This window comes from Pyrus communis, chromosome 16, assembly GCF_963583255.1.
Source record: "Pyrus communis chromosome 16, drPyrComm1.1, whole genome shotgun sequence".
In the NCBI taxonomy this organism is placed as follows: Eukaryota; Viridiplantae; Streptophyta; class Magnoliopsida; order Rosales; family Rosaceae; genus Pyrus; species Pyrus communis.
This window is the reverse complement of record NC_084818.1, coordinates 14,827,403-14,849,214: the sequence shown is the minus strand read 5'-3', so window position 1 is coordinate 14,849,214 and position 21,812 is coordinate 14,827,403. Positions and strand designations below refer to the sequence as shown.

The window sequence follows — 21,812 nt, the reverse complement described above, 5'->3', positions numbered from 1 at the left end:
GGGGGGGGGGGGGGGGGGGTTGTGGCGCGTTACAAATTCAATAATGCTAATTTGAGATTCCTTCAATGGTTAAATTATATTTATACACGCACAATCACATTGCGTTTTTATTAAATATATATAAAAATATATGTATATATGTAACTTTACAAATACCTAAATTTTGTTAAGCCAGCGAGGGTAGTGGTGTGATTAGCTGGTCAGCCATTTACACTATTTCTAATTGTTTGAACTTTCTTCAAGGATCATTTACGGGTCGAACCACCAAACACGGTTTTGTTTGGCTTCGACGCATGTCATGATCAGGCTTATACCACTAATTTGGTTTGGACTGTAAATTGTTGAAGATTGCAATTTTTATGTCGGAAACTTCACTAAATATATTACCGCTTATATTAAATGATTATACTTTCAATTGCACCGAGTTCTGTTATAATGAAGCTCTTCACTTATCAAACTATGCATGTGTTTAAGTTAGGATAATATTTACGTGCGATTATTCCTGAATCACCGACAAGGCCCTAAAATCATTATTGACGTAAACATGGTTTGTGAGCTTTAAGATTGTATGATGATGGGGGAAATGGTTTGAAAATGTCACATGTTTTTGGTTGCTGATGAGGGTTAGTAATACGTCTCTTTCTACCGCATTTTCTGGTGTATTAGTTTTCTTGGTAATATAATAGTGCAGAGCTCAGCTTTTAACAGCCTGGATTCGGTTGGTTTGCCCTTTTCAACAACTACAAGCTTGGTGGGTGGTTTTACAAAAATGACTCTTTCATTATTAGCAATCACACCATTTCATTTAACATGCATTCTATGGTTATTTAGATTAATTTTTTTATTCTTGTGATTCGTTGGGATTTTCAATTTGGTACTTACGCTTATATCTGTTAGTCATTTTGATCATTTTTGCGTAATTTTAGAGTTTATTTGCCCATGTATGTGTAACACAGTAACTCACAAAATCAAAAAAATATATTTAATGAGAAAAAACCACATCACTCAAATTCATAAAACTTAAAACACAAAGACCAAAATGAAAAATTGAGCAAAATATAAGAACCAACATAGTATTTAACTCTTTAGATTGCCATCAAATGCCCCAAATTTACTAATAGCATGTATCTCTAACAAATATGGAATCCACTGTAATGAATAGTGCACCGTACTTCAATTGGAGTTGTCGTTACAATATAATAAATGTTGCATAATCAATATTCTTCTTATAGTTTTTTTAAGTCTAAAAAAAATATAAGAAGAATATTGATTAAAGTTGCATACGAATATTCTTCTTATAGTTAGTTGCCTTATAACATTTAATCTTTACTTTGTTATATGAGATTTTGAATTTAAATTTGATAAACAACAATTGTTGATTGATTAATGTGTATATATAACCTATATATCTTTTTATATATATATAAAAATAAAAATAAAAACTATATTCCAAATTGTATTTTACTACAAAAATTATCCATGAATATTGTTACTGTGATTAATATGCATAGGATAGATAAAAAGCATGTGCAGGCCATTTGGATGAGTACCTTTTGTTGCATACAATAGACTCTTACCAAATGTATGGCACATATATCGTATATGTGAGCTGTGTGATTAGCCGTCCTGTGTGGGCCGGATAACCGGGGAGGGAGAAAATGTTTTATAATGTGTAATCTTATTTAACAGATTATATTATAGTTTTAATCATGTTACCGTTGCTGAGTTGCAAATGGAAAACAACTAACATGCTCATTTCAACTAACACAATAAAATATTCCTTGGCTTCCAAAAACTTATTGTCTTCTTCGCGTCCTTTGACTCCGTGCATGGAGGATCGGAATGAAATACGCGTAAGTTCTGGTGCATTTGAAGAGGACTACTCTCCTCCCGTCTTTTTCCTTGTGAAAATTACCAATTCTTCTACTTGAACGGGTAGGGTGAAATTCCTCGTAACCTCTCTAGACCCAAAAGAGAGAATAACCGTGACTTGTCTTTAGTTGTTCCTCTTTTTAAAAAATAAAATATAAAAAATTATGCTTTAACATAATCATTAATTCTAATGTATATGGTAATAACAATTTAGTGTGATGTGGTATGAATACACTTTCAACAATCGATACACCACTTGAAGTGTTGATGCAATATACTAAATTCTTTCGAATTTACCTCACCAAGTATTGGTTTTGCCATCTTGGATCTAGGGTTTAGATATTAATATGTTGCTACAGATACTTTTAACTTAAGTCAATTTGAAGCGTGCGATTATGATATCACATGATATATCAGTTATACGTAATATGTATACTTCGTGGCGATGTGCATAAATTATTATTCTCCAATATTATAACAAAGTAGCATACTAAGTGTTTGGTATTGTATCCCATCATAGTGATCAGTTGAGTGGAATTTGTTTGGTCTTATTTTATTTAGCGACTTGTAAACATATGTTTAAGTTGATGAATAGGAGCTGGCAAAAGCTGGCAAGAAGGATGCAAACATGTGCTCCACCACAAGTCTGAACATGATTATTGGTGAGAAGACGGCTTGTTCACAAACATGGAGATAATGGGGTCCCAATAAATCGATTTTGTGAATTAATAAAAAAATACGTCCTAATCCGAACATTAAAATGCTTCGGACCTTTTCCCACATGAAGTAGAATATTCTAAATTACACCTGTTTACTTTAGACATGGACCTTTTCTTTTAGCAATTGGTATTCCAATTTCAGTGTTTAGGAAGCAGTCTTACAGGCCTTGCAACTACACTGACAAAGAAGGGTTTTTTTCTTTTTTTTTTTTTTAATCATAAATGATATCTGAAATTGACTCTCATCATCAAAATGATTCCTAAAATTGAAAATCGATCAATGTAGTCCTTGAAAATAGGTGTTGCAAATCAATGTGATCTTTCAGTTACAGTTATGTTAAAAATTCTAGTAGGTGCTGATGTGGCACATAAATGGGCCCCATAAGTCATTCTTTAATCACAAATGGTTCTTGAAATTGACCTGCGATATCAAAATGGTCTCTAAAATTGATCTGAGACATCAAAACGGTCCCTAAAATTGAAAATCGACCAATGTAGTACCGCAAGTAAGTGTCTCAAATTAATGTAGTCATTTCGTCACAGTTTTATCAATAATTTTGTTATGTGCTGATGCGACACATAAATATGTCACAAAAGTCTAATAATTTAATAATTAATAAAAAGGTTGTCAACCCAAAAACCTAGTCTAGCAATCACCTTCGATTCCAGTCCACATTCCTCTACCTCCATCTATGATAGCCTTCGCTGTCTATTCTCTACAAAAAAAACAAAAACAAAATCTCAATGCACCCATATTTACACACTTCAACATCCTTCACCGAATTGGACTTGGATCGAGACAACCTTTGGTAACAGCTTGGTTTGGTGAGGACTTCTGTGAGATACCGTTAACATTTAGGCGATCAACATCCTCACAACCTTAATCTTGAAGAGCTTGTTAGGCATTCCCCTGGTGGTCTGGTGTAGTAGAGAACGACGAGGTTTGCCTTGAGATAATAAGGTTCTAACCAATACACATCTATTGTTGGTTGAAAATATTTCCAAACCCCCTTTTAGGCCTTAGTTAAGCCTTATGCCTTTGAGAGTTTATGGAAGGGATCTCTATTTGGAGTAGGCCCTACTATAAGAAAAAAAAAATATTCCATTGTGCAAAAAAAAATTTAGACAAATTTTTTAATTAATTATTAAATTATTAACCCACATCAACACATAATAATTTTTTTTACAAAATTGGAGTGAAAAGACTATTGATTTGCAAAACCTATTTTCAGGGACTATATTGATCGATTTTCAATTTCAATGACCATCTTGATGGTGTGAGACAATTTTAGAGATCAATTGTCGTGCAAAACTATTTTGCTCGACGCCAGTCTTCGTCGCACAAAAACCTTTTGCGCAATATTTTGTGTTTAACGTCGCGCAAACATACTTTGCGCAACGAAATTTGTTGCGTCACGCAAACATATTTTTGTACTAGTGATTTGTGATAAAAATTCCTTAAAGAATGATTCTTCGTTTATTTGTTACACTGAGCTTTTGGTGATTATCGCACATGGTTTAGATCTATCTGTGCCCATCGTAAGCACATAAATTAAATCACACTTATCTAAGAATAGCTAATGTTGTGCGCACCACCACGTAATGGTGATAAATATGCTCTCTGAAAACAAGTTTTTTGATACAACAATATTTTATTCTATAAAGGAGAATTAGGATAGGTCACAGAATGAGTCAATCACTAACTAGGTATTTAACTTAATACAAATATAATTCATCATCATCATTCATGTAGGTTCAGAAGATCTCTTACTTATAAGTGAGGAAACAATACTAGACTATATACTAATTCGGTCTTCGAAAAGAAAAGTTATACAAGGATTTTGACAAACTGATCTACGCCACAGTAGGAGATGATTCGGGAATGGACAAACTAAACAAAGTGACCTTTTAGGTCACCTAGCATTCCGTGTGATTTGCTTAACTAATTGGTATACGACATATATAGTGAGCTTAATAGACAAGCTCATATCGCCATCGATCTAGTTTATCCCATCCCAGTCAATGGATTAGTACTAATCAACATTAAGGAACGTCTTTACTTTTATCTCTAGCACTGATATTATCTAAATCATGTTAAGAGTCGGACAAATTAAGACATCAAGTGTAATCCAATTCAAAATTAATCACCACCGGCCGTCGGTATCGATAAGTCCTTTTTTTGCCTTTTTTGTTTTTACAAAAGGAAATGAACCCTAGCTAAAATGAGTGTGAAGTGTGAACCCAACGAAGCAAAACTCATTTTTCTTATTTACTCATATGATCGATGATTCGAACTTGAGATCTTTTTCATTATTGAAAAAAATAATATAAACAACTATTAGATCAACGTAACTTGAGTTTACACAAATGGTACATGTAAAAATGAAATATTTTTTTTCACTATTTATGTTACTCACTCTACATAACGTTGTATTGTTGGCATGTAGAGTTTCGTTTTCGCATGCCCGTCTCTTTGTTCATATGGTTGATTATTAATGAAATCACTTTTAACCTCAAATAAATAAATATAATTATCCGTTCTTTGTGTAATGACGACAATAAGATTTCCTGCAATTAACATCTTCGAAGTGGAAAATGAGAAAATGTCATAGTTAGTGACATACTGCCTCCCTCCATGGCATGCATGCTCCTTATAATTAAATGATTAGATTAAGAAATTGTTTGATTGTCTTTAACGTTAACTAAATTGGTTTAGAACGGCAGATAAACTGTATTATATCCTAAATCGCACACAGACACCTCTTTGGATTTTGTCATTATATTTATAGTGTTTGAAAATGTATATCTTTTCCAAAATTAAAATACGTTCTCTCTGCTCTTTTCTCATGTGCCTTTAAGGTTTAGTGATAACAAGAAATTTAGGCTAAAGGGATTTTTCCATATATACTTGCTTAACTATTTCATTTTCAAAATTTGCACTTTTTAGTTTTCAAATAAAAATTGATAAATGTAAGCCAAATTTTGAAAACTCATAAAAATAGCTTTCAATTCTTGGTTTTCCGTTTTCATATTTTTGAATATTAAAACTAGTTATCAAACGAGTTTTTAGTTTTTAATAAAAATTAAAACTAAAACCAGATTATGAAATGGTTATCATACTTCTTCTTAAATAATATTGATGCATAAAAACTCCTAATAAGTGATAGAGCTGTCAAACAGCTCACTTAATAAACAAATCGTGGTTGGGTCGACTCACTTAATAAAACATTAGACCCAATTCAGCTTGTGGCGTTGGCCCATTAGGATTTGGGGTCGTGCTAGGCCGGGTTGCTAAACAGGACGAGTTCATGAAAACAAACTTTTAGTTATTTTAAAATCTAAAGAAACTTCTTTGAACACGTTATTAACCTAAATATCACTAATATAGAGTGCGTTTGTTGGACCAGACTATCTTAGATTGGACTAGCTTTAGGGATTAAGTTAGACTGGCTTAGACTAAACTAAGCTGGATTAACTTAGTGAAGCGTTTGGTGCAGTATCAGACTAAAAAGCAGGATAATTAACAACCTTTAATACTATATTATTTAACCACTATCTATTAATATTTTAATATTAATATATTTATTTATTCTTTTATAATCTTCATCCTCCCTCTTAACCTCTCTTTTTCTCCGCCCATGCTCTTCCTGCCTTCTCCCTCTTTTACTCTTTTTCTTCGTCCCACTGTTACTCTCTCAACTCCCTCTTTTTTTCTCTCTTTTTCACTCAAATTACTTTGCTCTGTTCTTCTATTCTTCAAAGTATGAAACTCTTAATTTGTTTTGATATTTAAATTTCAGTTCTTGGAGATTACAATCAGTTCTTGGCGTTGGATTAAATCCAAAGCAAATCCAGCTAGGTATTCCTCCTTGAAGCAAAGAAGGGAAATCTGGGCTGTGGGTTCGTTGGGTTTCATAAGAGGAAGATGAATCAATTTGAAGCAAAGAGGAAGTTGGGTTTGTGAGACGAAGGAGATCGGCGAGACGGCAAGATTTGGTGATGGGTTTGCGGGATGATGGAGATCAGCGAGACGGCAGGATTTGGTGACTGGATTTGGCGATGCATGCTTGCAGATCACAAACGATGCAGATATTAGAGAGTCGGGATTAGCAATCCCATCCTTTTCGTGGGTCCTAGCTAAGATGAGGTAGTTCCGACTTAATCTGGTTTGGTACTGAGATGATTTTGAAAAAAGTTGGTATCAAAAAAAGTTAGGAGTTGTTTTTGTGTTTGGTAAACATTCAGTTTCAGCTTTTTTTCACAGTTTTGGGTGAAAAAAAACCAAAAATAAGAAACTGCAAAACCCAGCTTTGAAAAATCGATTTTTTTTCACATCTGTTTTACATAAAAGTTTACCAAACACTATAATACTGTTTTTTTTTTCAAAAGCACTTTTACAAAAAAGTTTACCAAAAACTCTGCTGCTTTATTTCACAGCCGCTTATTCTCACAGCACAGCAAAATCAGCATTTTTTTCAAAGTACAGCAATACCAAACCAACCCTTAATCCCATTAAAGACAGTCCCAGATCAAACCAAACACGGACTAGTAAGCCAATCTAGTCTAGTGAAACCTGACAAGTCCAAACATACACACCCATAAAGTCTTACTAACCTTAAAACGTATGTTTGTAAACGAAAAATAATGAATAACTGAGATTATTCATAGTGGCCAGGGTCGCGGGCCGTGAGCCAGTCGACCCATTTGGACTGAATCTTTAAGTCCGGCCTGACCACTTCTTGCGAATTGTGACTTGTCATACCTATCTAAGTGGGTCATGCCCCTACCGTGCTCGTGCCGGCTTGCCCATTTGTCCAATTCTCACCGAAGGCCCAACCCAATGAACTACTACGGCAGGAATTTTCAAAATCCTAGGCCCTCTTGGACGTAAAGACTACACAATTCTTAGGCTATGTTTGATTCAGGAATTTTCAAATTTCAAAGAATTGAGTCCAAATAAGTAAAAGATGGACCTTAAAAATACATGGACGGGTTTAACAATGTCCTCCATGAACATTACAAACTCGTATGAGATCTTGTGAAACCCTTCTTCAAAGGTGTCCTTTGAAATCCCAATCACGCGCCTTCGTATTGCTAACCTCATCTATACATTTTATGGTCCGTTCTTTACTCACGTGAACTCAATCTCTTACATTTTAATAGTCCCTTTGTTCAAACATAGCCTAGTTTGAATTGGATTTTCCAATTCGTCTTGGCGATTGGCGATTCCACCGTGAGAAAGACTATGGAGTAAAAGTCTTGCGCAATTATCTGCTAAATTGAAGTAGAAAATACAGGAAAATCCTGGTATGTAAGTATTGCTTTATCTGCCCGTGTTCTTAGATTTTAAATTTTGCAATAGGTCGAATGAGAAATTTACGGTTCATCATAGTTGAAGAATTATACGTTTAGAAAATTAAATTTTGTGAATAGACATATTCACGATATGGCACTGGAAGTGGAGCTTGTATGGCCTAAACCTTTGCATTGGAGAAGAAAACTAAAAAAACTCAACCCACCACCCTTTTTGGACTTCAAACTAAAAAGATATATTACTCCTTCCCTCCACCTAATATTATAAACCGATTAATAACATTATTTATGTAAGAGCGTCAATGTTATCTAAAAAAAAAAACATTTCTCCCTGTATAGTATATGTTATACTCAGGCTCTTTAAGGGAACTAGTGAAGAGATTTTCACATTTTCGAAAAGAAAAAAAAAAAATAGAGGATAGTTGTGGGACCTATTCTACATCAACTTCAATGATTCGAATCGTCTATTTTGTAAGTTACAATTCATAGATAATTCTTGTAAAAATTCAATTCAATCCGAAATCATTTGCCTATTTAATTATCACGATCAAATTTCATTGTTTCTTATAGAACAAAGTGTTCCTCGCAATGGGCTAGTAATAATGTGGTTTAAATTTACCTTTGCCGATAATCGAACATAATACCTCTCACTTACAAGTGAAGATGAATACCACTAGACCGTAGTACATGACTCTTTCAACCTAATTAGATGTTTCAAATATTTTCGATTTGGTTAATAGTTTGCAAGGATGGTCTAAGAGGTGCAACTTAGAAAATAAACGGTTCGAATCGTTAAAATTCGATGTGATGTGGACTCCCAACTAATTCCCATTTTAAAAGAAATTGAAATCTCATCCCTTAAAGGCCTCTTAGGATTCTTACCAAGGTGAATTTTCCATGTGTCCATAACTATAGTGTATGGTTACACTTAATCTTTTGTCATGTGTCATTTTACTTAACTCTAGTTAACTTTCACATTAAGTGCTAATTTTTTAATTTTGAAAAAAGTTATTCAAGGTTAAGTGAGAAGACACATGACAAATGATTAGTTATACTAGGGGTGGGCAAACGGGGCATGGACCCTCGGGTAAGGGTGGGTCCAAGCGGTTCGGGGCAGGTACAGGGCAGGTCCAATTTTTTTAAAACTGAAACAGGGCGAGGCAGGGCGAGTCCTAATTACAGAGGAAACGAGTCCCCGACCTGGATCGTTTCCATGTCGAAAAATCCGAGATTTAACCTGGTTCATTGATCAAATCTCTGCATTAAAATATACAGCAGAGTTTGTCTTTCAGACCTTGATTGCACTCAGACTTTTCCACTGCCCGAATCTCCTCTCATCTCTCATCTCAGACCTCGATAAGGCGCCTATCTCCATCCATTGACTATCCCCACTTTCTCATTCTCCTTCCTACCCCTACTTGACTTGACTCCCTGAGACTCATAGTGACTGAGTCGACCTCGACTGTGTCGACATCACAGCAGCTAGCCATCATCACCATCGTGGCATCATCTCCTGACTCTCCTCTGATCCTTCCAATCGCGAGTTCTGGCCACCACCACACCATCCTCGCCGTTGAGAACACTAGCATCATCTTGCAAATCCCTAGGTAATTTATGAATTAGGGTTTCTAATTTAGGAATTTAGGGTTTTTGCATAAGATTTTCAATTGATTTAGGAATTATGTGGGTTTCTGGTTTGGGAATTTAGGTTTTTTGGGGCTTTGATTGCATAAGCTTTTAGATTCATTATATGGACTGATGTGATTTAATTACTTGCTGAAACTTTTCGATTGGTTTTGAATTTTATGGATTTGCTTATAGATTGTAGATTTTAAGTTGTTTGGTATTTAAATTTGTTACAATTTTTTGAAGATATTGATTTTTGAAATAAAATTGGTAATTGAACTTGCAATCTTGATGCTTGTAAGTCAAAGCAATAGTGAAGATTATTTGATATCCATTATTGGTTTTGATTTTCATAGATTATTGAGCAAAGCCAATAATGAAAAGTTTGTTGGCTTTCTTTATGTTTATGAAATTTGTTATACTAATCATGTAATATATTTCATGCAAGTACTGATTATGTAATATGCTTCTAATCTCTGATTTCTAATGATCACATATGTTTCTTCCGCAATTGTAGTTAGAGAGAGGTCACAAGGAAGGGTGTCGTCCTTCTACCATAAATCACCCAAAAATTGAAAGTTATTTCGGATATTAATTTGGATGTTATTACGGATTTCATTTTATGTTAATATGATCTTTGGACTTTGGATGTCTCAGATGCTATTTTTTGTTGTTTTGGATGTTATTATTTTCATGTTTAGACCTTGAACTTTCGATGTTATTTAGATTTTTGATGTTATTTGAAGTTTTGGATCTTAGAATCAGTAGGCTCTGTACTCGGTTTTAATTTTGGATCTTGGAAATTTGGATTTTTTTATGTTATTTGGAATTTTGGATCTACAAATTTCTAAGATGGAAAAAAAAAAAAAAATTTGAATGAAGCAGTAGAGTATGTACTTTGTTTTAATAAAAAAAATTTAAGTTAAATGGATCCAACAATCAATTCTTTTTTTAAAAAAAAAAAAAAAATTAAGTGGACCCACCCCAAATTGCCCGTTTCAAACGGGCCAAATCAAGTCTGGTTCTAGATTCAAAAATTTTATTACCCAGCCGTCCCATTACAATTTAAAGTGAGTTCGATATAGTCCCTCCATATTTAAGCCCATGTCCACCCCTAAGTTGTACGGTGAACATGCACCAAAAAGTTTAGAATGATGAACAAAAATGTTCTGCCAATAAAGTATGGGGTGTGATATCCACACACCATTTTTTACTTCTCACACATCACATCTTTCTAATTTTTGGTCGTCGGATCGGATGAAATGAAGAAGATCAAAGGACATAAAGTAATAAGGGATGTGTAAGAAGTAAAAATAGGTGTGTGGATAGCACATTCTAAAGTATCACGGTAAAGAAAAATAAAAAACACGTGGCGGTTCAGAGAGGAGAATAGGAAGAGCCTCCCCGTCAACGGAGGGTCCATGTCCTAAAACGTCAAGTTCTTTATCGCTAAACGCGTCCCTCCAATAATCCCAATTTCTTCCATTTCAAAACTCGAATTTACAAATTCCACCTACAAAAATAACAAAAAAAAGAAGAAAACTAAATAATCAATCACACACACAGAGAAACCAGATCACCACGCGCCAATTCGATCCCGCGTCAGCACCGGAATCTTCTAGAACGAACGATGGACCCGCCCAAGCCCACCGCCGAGGCCGATTCCAAAACGCAGACTCCGGCCGCCCAGGATCCGAACCCGAAGTCTACAGCCGAAGCCCTGAACGGGGATGCGAACTGGGCGAGCTTCGTGATGGGCTCGCAGGCTCAGGCTCAGCCGACTCTGACGGAGGCGTTCTCCACTCCCACGGGTTACGGGTCGAAGAAATCGGTTCGTTGGAGCCCGGAATTGGTGTCCGAGTCGCACGCTGCCGCGTCGGATCACTCTTCCCATCAGGGATCCAATACCTACGTGGCCCCCTCCCCTACGCTCTCACAATCTCTCTCATTCAAAGGTCGGTATCTGTGCTTCCGTATTTTTGTCCTTATTTGGATTCGTATGTATGTTTGAAGATTGTGGATACGTATTTGTTGTGTATGCGTGCATGGTTAGATTCGGTGGAGACTGTGCGGAACGTGTTTGGGAGGTGGAGGAAGTCGGTGGGGGAAGCTACGAAGAAGGCGGAGGATCTCGCCGGAAACACGTGGCAGCACTGTGAGTTTCTGCTTCCTTTTTGTTTCTTCTTCCTGTTGATCTCAGCTCATTTACTACGTTTCAATTAATTTTAACGTATATATTTTTAAGGGTAATGCTAGGAGACCAAATTTCTCCCCACTTAGTGGGAAAATGCTTTGTTGTTGTTGTTGTTGTGCTAGGAGACCAAATTTCTAAACTAAATTTTGTAAATCAAATGAATTGATAATTGGATTATTACGTAAGTGTTGGTTAACGTGCTTATTTCTTATTGGTGTCAAATCATTTGGTTCGTAAATTTGGTTTAAAAATTTGGTCCCCTAATTTTCATCATGGGATTTGTGTTAAGATTAGGTTCGAATTCGGCTTCCTTGGTTGTTTTTAAGTAAAAGTATAGGTGTGGTGTGTGTGTGCTAATTTTATTTGGTAGATCTTTTGATTGACATGAGAATTGAAAGTTCAAAATTTGTGAGGAAGATTTGCTGAAAATTCTTGTAAAATGCTTAGCGCCAGGTGCCTGAAAGTTGTTCAGTACATTGTGGTTTTTAGTACCAGCCTCCAGTTTTTCTAACCATTTGAACTTAATTCCGTCAAAAGCTTTTGTTTTGTTCACACTGAATGCCCAGAAAAGTCTGCTTTCGTAAGAGGAAACGAGATTGCAATCTCCCTTGGTCTCCCCAATTTTGTTTTCTCTGTTTATCTTACCTCTTTCTATATTTTAGTTTGTGTATTTTGTTGATCCTAAACATTGGTTGTGATGGATGAAGGCACTAATCATCCTGTTTCCTTCAAACTAGTAAAAACAAGCCCCAGTTTTGCTGATGCTGCCATGGGAAGAATTGCACAAGGAACAAAGGTTCTAGCAGAAGGTGGTTACGAGAAGATCTTTCGATCAACCTTTGAGACAACTCTCGAGGAGCAACTTCAAAATTCATTTGCATGTTACTTGTCCACATCAGCTGGTCCAGTCATGGGAGTTTTATATGTTTCTACTGCAAAGCTTGCCTACTGCAGTGATAATCCCATCTCATACAAAGCTGAGAGCCAAACCGAATGGAGCTATTACAAGGTAAGTTTGCACATGCCTTACTTTTGTGTCTTTTGAACATTTCCAAATATGGGATTTCAATTAACTAGCAACTATTTTAAGGGGTGCGTTATTGACTGATTTATAGTTTTTCAAATTAGAAAATCGTGATAGTTTTTCATATTAGAAAATCGTGCCACTAGACATCTGAGGGAAATTCCCCGTTGTGTTCTAATTTGATGGTGACTGCAACTAAGTAGTAAAGGGAAATAGATTCGACATTGGTAGGCCAGTATCAACACTTAATATCTGACACGTAAGGTATATAATTTGGTTCTGATGTAATTCTCTCGGAATTTATAAACCTCTGCACTGCAAGTATTTTTCGTCCATTTCAACTTTTCTCACCGAAAGTGTTCAAGATGTTACATATAGTTGGGCAAGTGCTGAGCTGAGTATTTTCATTTTTAGGCTTAGCCCTATGTATAGCGAAAAAAATGTTCATGAGTTTCAGCTTTGATTTATACTTCAGTGAGCTTGTTTATGAGATTGTTTAGTCTCACATTAACTGATTAACCGTACCAGCTCAACTTTAATTTTCAACATGATTTGTGTTGTAGAATTTGGGGCCCTTTGCTTTGATAGTTTGGTTCGGTATTTTTGTTATCTTAAGTGGACTTGTGATCTTCATTAGTAATCAACCTTATTGAAGGTTCTGGCTAGATTAGCAAGTGAATTCACTTGGCATTGTAAACAAAACCTGGAAATAATTACCACGGTGTAGGGAAGCTATGGTAAATAATTATACTCTGTTTTCGTATGCTTGTTCTCCCTTATATAATTTTCTTGACTCTTGATGAAGATGTATTAGCAAAATATTCTGAGTCGCACAACTGCTGGTGGTAATATTTCCGTAGTCCTATCATGTTTGTACTTTTGTACATGTTGTGTTGTGAAAAGAAAGACGAGGAACAGCTTTGCAGATTGCATTGGCAGAAGGAAATTAGAGAGCGGGGTTTATTTCGGGAGTTTTAAGAATATATCATTGAAATGTTTTGTTTATTTGCTCTCGATCGTATGTGGTGTATTAGAGTGAGTCATATTTTGGTTAACGAGTTGTTAACTGTTATTTGTACTAATTTCCGTTGACACGAGAATTATAATAGGTGGTTATACCGTTACATCAGCTTAAAGCAGTCAATCCATCGTCAAGCAGATCGAACCCTGCTGAAAAGTACATTCAGGTTATCTCCGTTGATAACCATGAGTTCTGGTTTATGGGATTCTTAAATTATGATGGTGCCGTCATTTGCCTACAAGAAGCTCTCCAAGCTCGGAACTCATCTGTTTGATCATTTTTTGTGGCACAGAAATTTTTGCTTTTTTCGCATCGTAAGATGTTTTATAACTGATAAGTTTGTAGATGAATTTATTTGACAATGTACGATCTTGATCATTTTGATAATGTATGCCACACTTGTGCTATTTTTTGAAAGTCTGCAAATTAGATCAAGTAATTTTACAATTTCCATATGATTGTACTTTTAGGAGTGGGTAAAATGATATTCAGGCCTATTGTTTTTCAGTCTATAATCTATACGATGTAAAAATATGTCCCTACCCAATGCCGTTGTCGTACCAAAATATGTCCCTACCCAATGCCATTGTCGTACCCTCCCCATCTCTCAATGACACCGCGGATAGGAAGTAGGGGTGGGCATAAAAATTGCCGAGCGGGAAATTGAATTGGTTAGTTATAAAAAAAATCAGTAAAAAATTGCGTTAACCAAAAGTCAAAATCGAAACAAAAATTGAATTGGACCATCTCATCGCTTCCAGTTTGGAAATACTAAGAATTGAAGGAACGAGACTAAACTGTTTTTAATTATACATATAAATAGCCATTTTTCCAAGAAGGCCTTGTGCATAAGCCAAATATACTTCACTTCTCTCCCTTCGTATATTTTTCTTCATTCTTTTTTAGTATATTATGCATTATGTACATTATAATTTACAAGATTCTAAAAGACGTTAAGCGGTAGTCCGGCAACGGACTAGGGACTAGCGTCTAGCCGAATTTAAGTAAATTTATTATATATTGTACATATAGGTTTCTATTTATACTTAAAATTAATACATAATTCTATTAGGATATATAAATTAATAAATAAAATTACATAAATTATAAAGCATCAGAACATATTGAAAATATGTGGAACATGCATATAATGAGAGGTCATTCAAAGATTCAACAAGTCTCTTACATTTTATAGACAAAATAAAATGCAAAATAAACGTTATTGATTTTTTGTCTAAGTAAGAGTTGCGACATAGGCGGGTAGCTAGGCAGTTTTAGGTGGGCTAGGTGAACGCCTAAGCAGGATTAGGCGCACCTTCTTCATTTTCAAACGCCTATGGACTAATCGGGACGGTAGCTAGCCACCTGACTTTTAGGCAGTGCTAGGCAGGGATTTTTAGAACAATAATAATATCAGTTTAGGATGTACACTTTGGTATTGATTAGGATTTATATTTTTATGTACACTTTCTATCTTCCAGTCACAAATTAATCTTGTAGATCTAGTAATAGGAACTCAAATTTGCTTGAGTTTGTTGTTGAAATATGTGTTTGGTATTAGAAGTAGAAGAAGATTTGAAAAAATCCCTTGATATTTTTCAGTTCTAGTTCCAGTTCAAAAGTGGAACCGCGCCGAACCAGAACGTATCCACCTCTAATAGAAAAGGTAGGCAATCACACCAAGGCAGGAGAGTTTCTCTCATATGGTGTGTAGTGTTCTTTTATGTACATAACGACTGATGTGAAAAATCAAACCCCATGAAATCTAATAAAAGTTTATTTCTTGATGGGAGACATTACATTTTGGATAATGCTAGGAAGATTATATTTCAATAAACCATATTGTACCACTACGTTAATATAAGCAGTATTAGTTATACAAATAGTTCTCACCTTTATTAGGGAGGTTGCATAATAACGTCTACCATCTCTCTAACATTTCCCATTACTTAATGGCACGACCAATAAGAACATGATCCAAAATTTTTACTCTTGCAATTGCAAAATTATGAAGCACTTATATGATATATGAACTAGAAGAAACTACCAACATACAAAAATACTATTAACGAAATCAAAAGCAATTAACCAACAATCACATATTAATTGCGGATATTTGCATGCTTAAACATCAAAAGAACCCTAATTAATTGGACCTTATGCCCAATATAAAAAATATGAAGAAAAACCCCTAAAACAAACCTTAGTAAGGACAATATGTGTGCAGACCTAACGGCGGTCCACAGTCTCAGGTCTGCCTTCTTCTTTTCTTGATGGCTTCAGACACGGCCGGAAACCTTCTTGAATTGATGGCAAAGCAAAGGCTTCCATTCACCACATTCCGAAAAACCCACACCGTCACAAAATCAATCTTCTCAACCAATCCGCAATCGTGACAAAAACTTTTCCAACCTCCAGTGAGGACATGAGTCTTGGACACCCAAGTTTTGAACACCATAGGGTACTCATTACCGCTCATGTCATAAGTTGTTACAGGAATGCCTTGGTTAGGGTCTTCGTCGTCCTTCAACAGCGGGAAGATGTGATTTTCGACATCTTCTTTGCACATAGAAAGCCTAGATTGGTCATCCCTCACATCACTACTTGTCAGTTGTTTCTCAAAAGGCTTGCTGTGAACTTGAATTAAGGGCCGTAGATTTGGGACTGGTGGGAGATCAGGAGGGGCATAGTTTCCATAGAACAAGCCTTGAATTACTTGTAATTGTGGTTCTCCCGGCAAGCGTCGTCCTCGTGCAGAAGCACCCTCAATGGCTTCCTGGGGTGCAGAAGGACCACTAATGGCTCCTTGGGGTAGCAGGGCTTCATCCACTTCGATTCGTGGTGCTTTTCTCTTGGTTCCTGCATACGAATACAACCCATTTTGAGAAAGAACTTTGTATTTCATGTACTCCAATTTTCGGCCTGTTTCGGCACTCAAAAGTTTGCGTTTTAGGTATAGAAGAAGATTAGCACCCTCAGTCGTCGTAGCCATCTCTTTGTCTTCGTGACTGGGGTCTTCACAGTATTGATCAACCATGACTGTCGTATATCTCTCTCCCGAGATCATATCTTCCTTAGGAGAGTAAAAGGAAAAAAAATTCTTAGCCGATTGCACGTAGATTCACAAGCTGGTAATGTTTGGAAGAAGGGAAGGAAAGACTGAGAGAGTTTAAAAGGGACCTAACGATTAGGGTTTCTGGGCTGTTTACTTGAGCTTCAAGTAACCAATTGGGTATACAAATCAGAATATATCTGGCAAGTTTTTTTTGCGAACCAATGAGGTTACGGATAGGAAACAATAGGTTTTGTTTTAGGGAAGTATTATTGGCACTCCAAAAATCTCATTCTACACTCCTCACAAGTGTATTTTTCTTTCCTAATATAGAAAGTTTGGAGTGTAGAATGAGATTTTTGAAGTGCTAATAACAATTCCCTTGCTTTAATGTTGTTTAGGGATTCTTACTCTTTTTGGGACTCTTTAATTTGATTTTGTACAGGATTGTATTCCTCATTAATCTCCAATTGGATTGTTACTTGGAAAGGACGTAGCCCTCAAATTTGTCAGCCCAAGTAGGAACCCATAAGGCCAAATTTTTTCTAGTCCACATTACACATGTAAATGAAGACAGTTAGATTTATATGGACGAACGAGATTAAAATTTGAACTTAAGTTACAACGGTGTTATAAAACCTGGTAGTTCTATATCCTCTCCCTCTGGCTTTTGCTCCTCTCTCTTCTCCCTTCCCTCAGCCAAAACATCAACGTCTTCCCAAATCTAGAGCAGTACTATGTCAACGCCAACTATGCCGTTTCAGTATACGAATGAAAAAGCCTAAACAACAAAGCTCGATATGAATCACTATAAGTTGTTTGGGCTTTAGTGAAAGGAAACTTAACAATCTAATCTCTCTTTCTTACTTATCACAAATTAAGTCACTTGTGAGTGACAGAGAAATTGACCAACTAAAATAAATTGCTAAAACATACCAGCTATTTAGAGCACTTCCAGCCCTAAAAAGCCTTTGGGCAATAGGCAATTCAAACCCTCCAAGTGAATAGTAACTATCTTTAATGAACAGTAACTACTCAAGTGCATCTCTACTCTTAAACTGAATAGTCTAGGCAATTTGTATTAAAATATTATTATTTTTTCAATAAAATAATAAAAATAATTTTGTTTTTAATTTTGGATAATACTAAAAGATTAGTTGAAAGTATTTGAAAATATTAAAATGTGATGTAAGGTGGAAGAACATAGAATGACTCGAAAGTGATTGAAGACAACAAATTTGAGGGAACTTTCAAACGACACCTCTAATAGTATTGTTATGTTTTGGTAATGAATTTGAAGTTCAATAGTAATTTGGTACTATTCTTGTTGTGCATTTTTAAAATTGAGTCCAAAATTTCATTGAATTTTAAAGTTTTTCATCCAAACGTAGCATGAGTAAAATTAGAGAGCGGGGTTTATTTCGGGAGTTTTAAGAATATATCATTGAAATGTTTTGTTTATTTGCTCTCGATCATATGTGGTGTATTAGAGTGAGTCATATTTTGGTTAACGAGTTGTTAACTGTTATTTGTACTAATTTCCGTTGGCACGAGAATTATAATAGGTGGTTATCCCGTTACATCAGCTTAAAGCAGTCAATCCATCGTCAAGCAGATCGAACCCTGCTGAAAAGTACATTCAGGTTATCTCCGTTGATAACCATGAGTTCTGGTTTATGGGATTCTTAAATTATGATGGTGCCGTCATTTGCCTACAAGAAGCTCTCCAAGCTCGGAACTCATCTGTTTGATCATTTTTTGTGGCACAGAAATTTTTGCTTTTTTCGCATCGTAAGATGTTTTATAACTGATAAGTTTGTAGATGAATTTATTTGACAATGTACGATCTTGATCATTTTGATAATGTATGCCACACTTGTGCTATTTTTTGAAAGTCTGAAAATTAGATCAAGTAATTTTACAATTTCCATATGATTGTACTTTTAGGAGTGGGTAGAATGATATTCAGGCCTATTGTTTTTCAGTCTATAATCTATATGATGTAAAAATATGTCCCTACCCAATGCCGTTGTCGTACCAAAATATGTCCCTACCCAATGCCATTGTCGTACCCTCCCTATCTCTCAATGACACCGCGGATAGGAAGTAGGGGTGGGCATAAAAACTGCCGAGCGGGAAATTGAATTGGTTAGTTATAAAAAAAATCAGTAAAAAATTGCATTAACCAAAAGTCAAAATCGAAACAAAAATTGAATTGGACCATCTCATCGCTTCCAGTTTGGAAATACTAAGAATTGAAGGAACGAGACTAAACTGTTTTTAATATTATTTTTTTATACATATAAATAGCCATTTTTCAATATTATTTTTTTATACATATAAATAGCCATTTTTTCAAGAAGGCCTTGTGCATAAGCCAAATATACTTCACTTCTCTCCCCTCGTTTATTTTTCTTCATTCTTTTTTAGTATATTATGCATTATGTACATTATAATTTCCAAGGTTCTAAAAGACGTTACGCGGTAGTCCGGCAACGGACTAGGGACTAGCGCCTAGCCGAATTTAAGTAAATTTATTATATATTGTACATATAGGTGTCTATTTATACTTAAAATTAATACATAATTCTATTAGGATACATAAATTAATAAATAAAATGACATAAATTATAAAGCATCAGAACATATTGAAAATATGTGGAACATGCATATAATGAGAGGTTATTCAAAGATTCAACAAGTCTCTTACATTTTATAAACAAAATAAAATGCAAAATGAACGTTATTGATTTTTTGTCTAAGTGAGAGTTGCGACATAGGCGGGTAGCTAGGCGGTTTTAGGTGGGCTAGGTGAACGCCTAAGCAGGATTAGGCGCACTTTCGTCATTTTCAAACGCCTATGGACTAATCGGGACGGTAGCCAGCCATCTGGCTTCTAGGCAACGCTAGGCGGGGAATTTTAGAACAATGATAATATCAGTTTAGGATGTACACTTTGGTATTGATTAGGATTTATATTTTGATGTACACTTTCTATCTTTCAATTACAAATCTTGTAGATCTAGTAATGGGAACTCAAATTTGCTTGAGTTTGTTGTTGAAATATGTGTTTGGTATTAGAAGTATAAGAAGATTTGAAAAAATCCCTTGATATTTTTCAATTCTAGTTCCAGTTCAAAAGTGGAACCGGGCCGAACCAAACCGTATCCACCTCTAATAGAAAAGGTAGGCAATCACACTAAGGCATGAGAGTTTCTCTCATATGGTGTGTAGTGTTCTTTTATGCACATAACGACCGATGTGAAAATCAAAACCCATGAAATCTAATAAAAGTTTATTTCTTGATGGGAGGCATTACATTTTCGATAATGCTAGGAAGATTATATTTCAATAAACCACATTGTACCACTACGTTAATACAAGCAGTATTAGTTATACAAATAGTTCTCACCTTTATTAGGGAGGTTGCATAATAACGTCTACCATCTCTCTAACATTTCCCATTACTTAATGGCACGACCAATAAGAACATGATCCAAAATTTTTACTCTTGCAATTGCAAAATTATGAAGCACTTATATGATATATGAACTAGAAGAAACTACCAACATACAAAAATACTATTAACGAAATCAAAAGCAATTAACCAACAATCACATATTAATTGCGGACATTTGCATGCCTAAACATCAAAAGAACCCTAATTAATTGGACCTTATGCCCAATATCAAAAATATGAAGAAAAACCCCTAAAACAAACCTTAGTAAGGACAATATGTGTGCAGACCTAACGGCGGTCCACAGTCTCAGTTCTGCCTTCTTCTTTTCTTGATGGCTTCAGACACGGCCGGAAACCTTCTTGAATTGATGGCAAAGCAAAGGCTTCCATTCACCACATTCCGAAAAACCCACACCGTCACAAAATCAATCTTCTCAACCAATCCGCAATCGTCACAAAAACTTTTCCAACCTCCAGTGAGGACATGAGTCTTGGACACCCAAGTTTTGAACACCATAGGGTACTCATTACCGCCCATGTCATACGTTGTTACAGGAATGCCTTGGTTAGGGTCTTCGTCGTCCTTCAACAGCGGGAAGATGTGATTTTCGACATCTTCTTTGCACATAGAAAGCCTAGATTGGTCATCCCTCACATCACTACTTGTCAGTTGTTTCTCAAAAGGCTTGCTGTGAACTTGAATTAAGGGCCGTAGATTTGGGACTGGTGGGAGATCAGGAGGGGCATAGTTTCCATAGAACAAGCCTTGAATTACTTGTAATTGTGGTTCTCCCGGCAAGCGTCGTCCTCGTGCAGAAGCACCCTCAATGGCTTCCTGGGGTGCAGAAGGACCACTAATGGCTCCTTGGGGTAGCGGGGCTTCATCCACTTCGATTCGTGGTGCTTTTCTCTTGGTTCCTGCATACGAATACAACCCATTTTGAGAAAGAACTTTGTATTTCATGCACTCCAAATTTCGGCCTGTTTCGGCACTCAAAAGTTTGCGTTTTAGGTATAGAAGAAGATTAGCACCCTCAGTCGTCGTAGCCATCTCTTTGTCTTCGTGACTGGGGTCTTCACAGTATTGATCAACCATGACTGACGTATATCTCTCGGGATATCTCTCTCCCGAGATCATATCTTCCTTAGGAGAGTAAAAGGAAAATAAATTCTTAGGCGATTGCATGTAGATTCGCAAGCTGGTAATGTTTGGAAGTATTGAGAGTTGTCCCACATCGGTGAGGGACAAGGTTTGCTATGTGCTTATATGGTCTTGGGCTACTCCCCATATTGCCAATTGGTTTTATGGTGGAACCTCAATTTCATCATGGTATCAGAGCGGGTTGTCCTCGTGTGAAGCCAAACGGCCACACGCGCTCCACGTCACCCAGTTGTTGTCCACGTGTAGGCTTGAAAATCCGCCACACGTGCGGGGGCGTATTGAGAGTTGTCCCACATCGGTGAGGGACAAGGTTTGCTATGTGCTTATATGGTCTTGGGCTACTCCCCATATTGCCAATTGGTTTTATGG

The 21,812-nt window shown here is 36.0% G+C and overlaps 1 protein-coding gene across 2 annotated transcripts; it reads left to right on the top strand.

The window, feature by feature from the left end:
* Positions 1 to 10,969: 10,969 nt before the first annotated feature.
* On the top strand, positions 10,970 to 18,751 carry LOC137720415 (GLABRA2 expression modulator-like). Of its 2 annotated transcripts, none has more exons than XM_068459486.1 (4): positions 10,970 to 11,485; positions 11,584 to 11,685; positions 12,462 to 12,733; positions 18,387 to 18,751. In XM_068459486.1, exons 1-4 carry the CDS (start codon positions 11,161 to 11,163, stop codon positions 18,570 to 18,572), a joined length of 885 nt encoding a protein of 294 aa, XP_068315587.1. In that variant the 5' UTR covers positions 10,970 to 11,160; the 3' UTR covers positions 18,573 to 18,751. The 2 variants fall into 2 exon arrangements, with proteins under 2 accessions (XP_068315587.1, XP_068315586.1); XM_068459485.1 differs by lacking the exon at positions 18,387 to 18,751 and adding an exon at positions 13,858 to 14,186 and having other exon boundaries at positions 10,972 to 11,485.
* The last annotated feature ends 3,061 nt before the right edge of the window (positions 18,752 to 21,812 follow it).

Excerpts from the sequence above, each read along its gene's own strand:
- LOC137720415 (XM_068459486.1), top strand. The coding sequence starts at position 11,161 with ATGGACCCGCCCAAGCCCACCGCCGAGGCCGATTCCAAAACGCAGACT. Across the intron at positions 11,686-12,461 it reads CGGAAACACGTGGCAGCACT|TAAAAACAAGCCCCAGTTTT; the intron begins GTGAGTTTCTGC and ends CCTTCAAACTAG. Across the intron at positions 12,734-18,386 it reads CCGAATGGAGCTATTACAAG|GTGGTTATCCCGTTACATCA; the intron begins GTAAGTTTGCAC and ends GAATTATAATAG.